The 7,922-nt window shown below is 60.9% G+C and overlaps 1 protein-coding gene across 1 annotated transcript in view; it reads left to right on the top strand.

Moving 5' to 3' along the window:
• EIF2B3 (eukaryotic translation initiation factor 2B subunit gamma) overlaps positions 1-5,194 on the top strand; it is a 119,172-nt gene extending 113,978 nt beyond the window's left edge. The window contains exon 12 of the mRNA XM_019531326.1: positions 5,005-5,194. Coding sequence (XP_019386871.1) covers positions 5,005-5,057 — 53 coding nt within the window. The 3' untranslated portion in view covers positions 5,058-5,194. The remainder of the gene's footprint in view (positions 1-5,004) is intronic.
• Positions 5,195-7,922: the final 2,728 nt, after the last annotated feature.

The following is a 7,922-nucleotide window of genomic DNA, read 5'->3' as shown; positions in this document are numbered from 1 at the left end:
GTGCAGGCTCCTACCCTGGGGGGCTTTAAGAGGAGGCTGGATGACCCTTGCTGGGGTTGTCTGACCCCAGTATTCTTTCCTGCCACAGCCGGGGGGTTGGACTCGATGATCTGCTCAGGTCCCTTCTGACCCAACCAACTACAAAGCTATGAAACTACTGGGTTTCTACTGAACAGGTGCCTGCAGAGTCTTTTCGGAGGCCTGAAACTCAGTCAGAAGTGCACATTTCTTCCCAGGGGCAAGACAAGGTACTCTTCCCCACCCAGTTCCAGGTTCTGGCTCCCAAGTTTGAGGCACCAGAGCTGCTCAGCAAAGCCACTGGAGTAAATCCTTGGAATAAAGGGCCAAGCAGCAGGTATGGGGCCCTTCACCTCTGACATCAGCACTGCGTGGACAAAGGGGCAAGGACAGGGCAGGTAGGGTGGGGAGCACACTGGCTGCTCTCGTACCAAAGCCATTCTGCATTCAAGCAAAGCTCCTGCAGGGTCTCATCTGTAAGAAGGGACTGAGGGTACCAAGCACTCCCCTGGCTCCAGATCTGGAAACAGAGCACTCGCCGCTGTACGAAGAGCTGGAGCCCCCAGAGATCCTGGCGGGAACAAACTCCAACTAAACAGTTTGAACCAAGTCGTAACTCGGGAAGGGCCAGTGGTGGTGCAAGAACAGAGCAAACTCCTAGCCGAGATGGAGCTGCATCCCTTGAACTGCTTTAACTACCCCACCAGAGGCAGATCTTGGCAGCGAAAGATCTTGGTTGCACATCATCCCTGTGTCACCAGCACGTTACTCACTGATCCTCATGCCGTTGTTGTCCAAACAGGAGCATAAAAATGGTTTATGGGTTTTGGCCTTCGCTGGTGCTGACAAAGTTCCCTCACTCGTCCGCTGAGTTAACGCCAGTCGTCACAGCCCCCGGGCTGCTCACACCAGGACGCTCCACTGGGAACAGTCCAGCTGCCAGTGCCACAGAGGTTAGCTGAGCGCCAGGTTCTTGACCCACCGATCGCTTGTGGCTCTGGACCTTGTGGAAAGAGTCTTGCAGGCCCCATCTGGGGAAAAGAGCCACACACTCCACTGGAGGACAGCCACCTGAAGAGCCACGGGGCGTCCCTAACACCCATCTGCACAGGGAAGGGACTGCACGCAACCCTCTGCACACTCATGAAGTGCAGGCAGGCAGCGGGGAGTCATGTCCCAGTGCTGCTGGGAAATGGTGTCACATCTACTCTGTGTACGTCCCGTTCTCGTCAACCCTGTCAGCCCCATGTTTTGTGTGGGTGCAGGAGGCCAACTCTTGCCCACAGCTTGCGCAGGGCAGGTTGAGGTCATACCCGTTGCCTGTTGCTCAGACCCCGGGAGATCAGATTCCTCCCATTTCCCAGAGACCTCTGCTCTGCAGCTTCTCCACCCCCATGGGACGTCCTGCCATTTGAGGCTGGACATCTGCTTCACCTCTTGGTTCTCTCTTCTTCCTCCCTGCCAGGGCACCCTACACCCCTGGTGCATCACACGTGAAGGGGTTAAGAAGGCCGAGGCACAGCAGTGCTGAGCGCAGGGTCCTGGCTGGAGAGTCTTGCCCCTGTGCTCAGGCTCAGACCGACGTGCTGCACTGGGGCCAAAAGGGATTTTACCGCCTGGTCAGACTGGTCCAGACTGGGGGGTTTTGCCTTCCTCTGCAGCAGGGACACAACCTCTGCCTGGGGTCTGTGGAGCGCAGATACTAACAGCCTTTCCTGCAGCAGGACAGTGGCCACCGCAATCCCCATGCTTTCCCTGGGGCAGATTCGGCTGCGGTGTCTGGTGCTGTGTCCTCAAACGAAGACTTTAGATGATGGTTCATCTGGGCTGGTTTGCACAGGGCTGGTCCTGCCTCAGGCAGGGCTTGGACTAGATGTGATCTCTGCAGGTCCCTTCCAGCCCCACTGCTCTACAATTCTCTGAACCCATTTTTCCTCCCCTTTCTTCTCATCATTATGTCTTTTCCTTTCCTGGTGGGCCCCGACCTCAGCTCTGAACTAGCAGAAGGACCTCGGGGAGCCCAGCTTTAGGCAGCCAGGCCACTCAGTTTGAGGTGCACCATCGCACCCGTGGTCTCCGCTGGCCACTTGAGGCTTTTGGGACCACGCTTTGGCCACGCCAATCTATGCCGGTCGCGTGGATCACATCCGGGGCCGTTGAGCAGGCCCCGCCAGGAGTGCCCTGCTGTCCCAGAGCACAAACCAACTGGCCCCACCACCTGCTCCCCTGCTTTATCTCCCCTTCCGGACGTGCCCCACCTTCCTAAGCAGAGCTGCAGCTGCCTCCCTTCCCCTCCCACCCCCCAGCAGGCGACCCCCTCCCCAGCTCCACACAAACACAGGCCGCTCTCCTCTCCTGGGCCCCTCCTGCTGTCTGGGGAAGTGTGGCAGGAGCCACCCACAGCGTGTTTCATGTGTGTTTCTCTGCCCCCCCCGCCCTCTTTTTATTTTTTTTAAAGTTAAACTATCTCCTGCTTGAAAGAGAGCAAATACACAGCAGTGGCTTTCATCACTGCTGCATAATAGAGCAGTAATTCTGTGCCAGGGACTGTTTTCTATTTTATTTTAAAGGGTTTATAAAACAGGGTATGTAATTGAGTGAGTAAACTGAACGTCTGCTGGAGCCCCTGAGGCCTGCAGCTTCCTGGTGGTCCCGGCCCTGGCCCTAACCTTTTTTTTTTCCCTTCCCTTCTCTCCCCCTCCCCTTCCTTTACAAGGGAGCCTCAGCACCACCCAGCAGCAGCAGCAGCAATCTGTCTGGGGCTAATTGAGCAAACAACAAGGAGATGCTTTCACGGGGCCCTCGCCGGGACACTGTGCTGTCCCCTTTCCAGCAGCAGCCCCAGGAGCACACTCGGCCTCCGAGCTTGTGCAAGGGCCTTGAGTCCTTTCTGCCGCTGGTTGGGGGAGCTGAGAAGCGGGACTGGCGTCCTGGCTTTCCCCTGGCCACACGCAGGCAAGTTCAGCCAATGTGTGTACGCAGGCAGGCGTGCACCATGGGGCCGTACCATTCGGTCAAGCCCCCAGCCTGGCAGGAGCAGAGCACTGAGCAGATCTGATCAGCTCGGGGCTCAGAGGATCTGGCTGACTGCGACTTGAGCCCAAGTCAGAGGCTGTCTCAGAGCCCCTTGTCTTTAATCCCCTTTTCTCTGTGCTCTGAATGTATCTGTAACCCTGGCAGGGCCAGAGGACAGGCAGCATGGTAAAAAACCTCCATGGGGGGGAGGAGAAGGGAGTGTGGGGGGACTGAGTGTGCAGAGCACTCCCCCTTCCACACACCCCTTAGTCCCAGAGCTCCAGGGGCCACCTTGAGCTCCACACGGCTGCTAACAAGATGCTCCCTGCAGCGCAGCTCCCTGGGGCAGACCCAGCTCCCTCCTGCCTGCATGCAGGACTTTCCCCCTAGATGCACACAGCAGCACCCAGCGTCTGGCACTTGGGCAGCCAGGAGTCAGACCCACCCAGGCCCACAGCTTTCAGGGCTTGGGTTCTCCACCTTGTTTGGGTGAAACAGAGACTAGTGGCTTTGGGTTGGGGTGTGATAAAGCAGGGAGGCCCGAGAGGGGCAGTAGGAGCCATGTCCTGGCTCTCAGCACAGCCAAGCCATCAGGGTGGGGCAGATGGTCGCTTGGTGTCACTTTGGTGAGACAAGTAGGGTGCTTTGGCAGCCAGAACAAAGAGCAGGGAGCCCTTCTCTGCCATGCCGCTGTTAGACCGCAGAGCCACAGGCAGGTCACTTGGGCTTTCCATCTCCTGGGTATGTGGGAAGGGAGGTCCTGTGCACTATTGCAGCAGGCCGAACGCGCCTGGCTGCACACAGGAAGGGAGCGGTAAGCAGCTGGGAGCCATGGCAGGGCAGAGCTTGCCCTGTGTGGGGCAGGAGGTGAAGGGGTCTGCAATGAGTTCCCACTATGGGTAACACGTGGCCTGGGGAAGGTGCCCCCCCGGCATTGCAGCCGCCCCCTGCTCTGCAGGCTGCTTGGGAGAGCTGGGGGAGCCCCCAGGGCCTGGCTGGTGTCCTGGGAAGGATAGAGCTAGGCCCGGAATAGCCAGAGGCACCCCAGGCAGGCTGGCAAAGCTGTGCAGGGTCCAGCTGGAGGGCAGAAGAGCTGGTGCTACGAGCAGGGGCCCTCCACTGTTAGCAGAGGCATAGCGGGGGAGTTCCCGTGGTGCCTGCCTGGTGCACGGACACCCAAGCCGGAGCAGCAGAGGTGCCGTGTAGGGTGGCGGCTCTTTGACAGACCAGTGTCTCACGGGGTCGCCGGCATCTGTCTGGCAGCAGCAGCCAGGAGGTCTTGGTGGACCACGGACATGTCATTGTCTCCCGTGCCCCCTTCTTTCCTCCTGTGGTTTGGCAGATCCATTGCCTGAACCTGTGCAGGGCTGTGAAGTGACCTGCAAAGGGTCCCTCCATAGCCATCCACAGCAGCCCCGGTCTCAGAGCTTCCTTCCCCGACAGCCCGGCAGAGGCTGGGCCACTCTGGCTACGGGTGGGCTGGCTGTGGCTCGAGGCATTGCCCAGAGAGCCGCTGGGGAGGGCCTGCCTGGGGTCTGGATCCCAGGGGGAGGGGCTGGGGAAGAAGCCCTAGCACTTCCTTGGGTGCCTGGAGTCTCCTGAGAGCTCAGTGGGTCGCTTGGTGGCTACCAACCTCATCCCGCCCTGGTGCTGGCCATCATTGGCCCTGGGCATTGAGGGTGCCCGTGCCAGGTGGCTGTGCCTCAGTTTCCACACGGGTGCTGCCACCTCGGGCATGCAGCTCTGTATCTATGCTGTGGACACCCTCCCCTGTCAGGGACTTCCCCTGAGCTTCTGCTCTTCCAGCTCTTTCTGCAGATCAGCCCTCAGGGGTGGTCAGTAGCGGAGGTGGGGGCCAGGCCGGGGGCGGCGAAAGCCACAGCCCAGCTTTGAAAGGCGCTGGCCGCTCGTTCGCTCGAGGGCTTGGCTGGCAGTGGGGCCTAACTCCCCTTGGCTCTCTTTGTCTTTTAGCCAGACACGTCAACGAGGTGATCGTGGGCACCGAGCAGCTGATGGAGATCTAACCCCAGCGGGTTCAGGCCGTTGTGTGAAGGCAGCGCAGCCGCCAGCCGGAGACCCCGCATTGGCAGTCGCCGGCCTGCTGTCGCACCCTTCCTGCTCGGCTTCAGAGCTACGTCTGAATAAAGGGAGTATTTCCAGCACTGGCTGTGTGTCTGTCTGTCTGCGCCCCCGCCCGCAGCCAGGCACGTGCAGAGGAAGAGCAGCACCCACGTGCCGGGTGAATGCGCGGTACGTTCCAGCCGGGATAAGCGGGCACCGCACAGACGGTGCCGGTTCAAGAGACCTCGCGCTGACGTCCCCCAGGTCTCTGGGGGCTTGCACCAAGGCCGCTCGAGACACCGGGGCAGCTGACACGTCTCGGCCACACCGCGGGGGAGCTGGGACAGCTGGGTCCATTCCCAGCAGCTCCTGACTCTTCTTCCTTCCCCCACACCCCTTCCTCTCACTTGAAATCCTGCCCGTGATGCAGCATGCGAGGGGCGTGGAGGCCGGCGTGAGGCTGGGAACCGGAAGAGAAACAGGTCACTCGCTGCAGGTACTTGTGGCCCTCTCCCTGTTGAAACTGCATGTGTGCTGGAAACGAGAGAGGAGCAACAAGCACTGAGTCTGCCAGGCTTGCGTGGTGTTGGGGGGTGGGCACACAAGCTGGGCTCCAGCCTCTACGCATGGGACATGGGAAAGAACCAAGAAGCCGTGTGGGGGAGTCCGTTCGGGTACCTTTGGCCATGCAGAGGCAACCAGTCTCAAACCAGACTCGACGGGGGAAAGATGATCATTCGGCCCTGCCTTGCACTTCCATAACTTCACAGGAGCCACCTGCCTCTTACAGGGAAGTCTGATAGCACCGCAGCCGCAGCCCCAGCCCCAACCAGGCGGCAGCCCATGTCGTGGAGACGCGGCCTCGAAGGAGAGAAAAGAGAGCGGAGGAAGGGAAAGGAGAGGAATCCCAGCCTGCAGCCTGCTGTCCCCTGTGGAAAGACCTGCACCTTCTGCCGACAGATCCGTGGCTCAAGGACTGGTCTATTCAGACGCCTCGAGACCCATCGACGAGCGGTGGTAGAGATCATCCTCGAATGGGGGGACCAGCACAGGCCGGGGGCTGGTGGCCACAAGCTGTGGGGAAGAGATGAGTGCTACGGATCAGGTTTTGCATCACAGGTGTCGGTGACAACGGAGATGAGGTTGAAACCCCTTTGGACCCTGGTGTGCTTACAGACCCACCACGCAGGCTGTCCCACACCCACCACACAGATGGGGACCCGTGACTTGTATCATGTCACGCCGGGAGCGTGCAGCAGAGCCAGAAAAGAGGAGCGGTCTCCAGATACCTGCTCCAGCCCCTCTCTCCGCCACCAGCCCCCCCAGCTTCAGGGTCTCCTGCTTGTGCTTTAATTATACCTTCACCTCCCACTCTGGTCCTTTTGTTTTGCTAATTGAAGGCCAGGGTGGGAGGCTCTTTATTGTGTCAGTTAGACCCGCTGCCCTGTTTTGGAGCTTTAGGACCTGGCTGGGTCTGATGAGCGGGCTCTTTGCCTCCCGCCTTTTACAACCTGCAGGTGTTTGGGGCGAGATAAAAGCCAAGCAAGATTTCCCAGCCTGAACTATCAAAGCAGAGACTCGCTCTTGATGTCCTCACCGTGTGTGGCAGCAATTATGAGGAACAACTCTATTAATAGGTCCTAACAGGTCCCTGGGCAGGCACCGGTGTTAACCGTTGCTGATCTGGGGTGGCCTCAGTTGGGGACTTGGTGAGCGCGGTGGTACCGAGGGCTCGTCCAGAAGCGGCTGGGCATTGAAGAGCCAAAGTCCAGTGTCCAAAGGCCACGTTAGATGCCCAAACGCCTTTTGAGGATGGGACGGAGCAGGGAGTTGGGTGCCGTCTTTGAAAGCACAAAGGATGGTTGTAAAGAGGGTGGGGGAGATTGGTCTCTGCAGCTGCTGGGGACAGGGTGGGGAGGAACAGCATTAAATCAGAGCACAGGAAGATTTAGGCTGGGGTTTTAGGAAGACTTTCCTCATTCTGCAGGTGGTTCAGCATCATTGCAGGCCCACAGAGAGGCCGTGGAGCTCTGGGAAATCAGACTCCAGCTCCTAAATCACTGAGGCTATTCGGAAAGTGTGGTTCTTGAATTGGTGAGCTGGAGAAGCAGGACTCTCCGGGAGCGCTGCCTGCTACCTCGCTTGTGCCCCATCGTGCAGCGGCTGAGCACACGCCGTCGGCTCCGGCCCAAGTACGGCCTGCCCAGGCCTGCGCGCGGAGCTGCGTTCTCCTCCACCCCGCCCAGCACGCCCCTGCGACAAGCTGTACTGGGATCCGGGGCCACCGCCGGGCGCCTCCCTTCCCCCTCGTGTCCGCAGGAGAGCCGGCGGCACGGGGCAGCCGGGTGGATGCAGAAGGCAGCACGGCAGGGCACAACTCGGGCGGGCGGCGGGTGGCTGGCGAGAGCCGGGCGGGCACTGGGGAGCCCGCCGCGGGGGTCCTTGCGTCCTGCAGCCGTCCAGGTCCTCCCCGGAGCAGCGCGGTCCAGGGCGCCATCTGCGCCCCCCGGGCGGAGCGGGCGGCGGGCCGGCGTCCCGCGGACGGACGGGACGTGGGCACACCGGAGGGGAGGCAGCAGTCCCCAGGGCACGTCCCTGGGGGGTTAGCGCAGGCTGCCCGGATGGCTCTCCTGCTGCGAGATGGCTGCGGGTCGGCCCGAGCCGGCCCCGCTCCGTGCCGCCGTCGCGTCTGCGCCGGCCTGCAACGCGCTCAGTCAGGGCCACTGGGCAGCCTCGGGTGCCGGCGCGGGCCGGGGCATCTCCTGCACGGCGCTGGGGCCGGAGGGCGCCGGAGGCGGGAGTCCTGCGCTCCCCGGCCGCCCTGCAGC

Source organism: Crocodylus porosus, unplaced genomic scaffold (genome assembly GCF_001723895.1).
Source record: "Crocodylus porosus isolate Cpor-Errol unplaced genomic scaffold, CroPor_comp1, whole genome shotgun sequence".
Classification (NCBI taxonomy): domain Eukaryota; kingdom Metazoa; phylum Chordata; order Crocodylia; family Crocodylidae; genus Crocodylus; species Crocodylus porosus.
The sequence above is the reverse complement of the archived record's forward strand: the minus strand, read 5'-3'. Positions and strand labels throughout refer to the sequence as shown.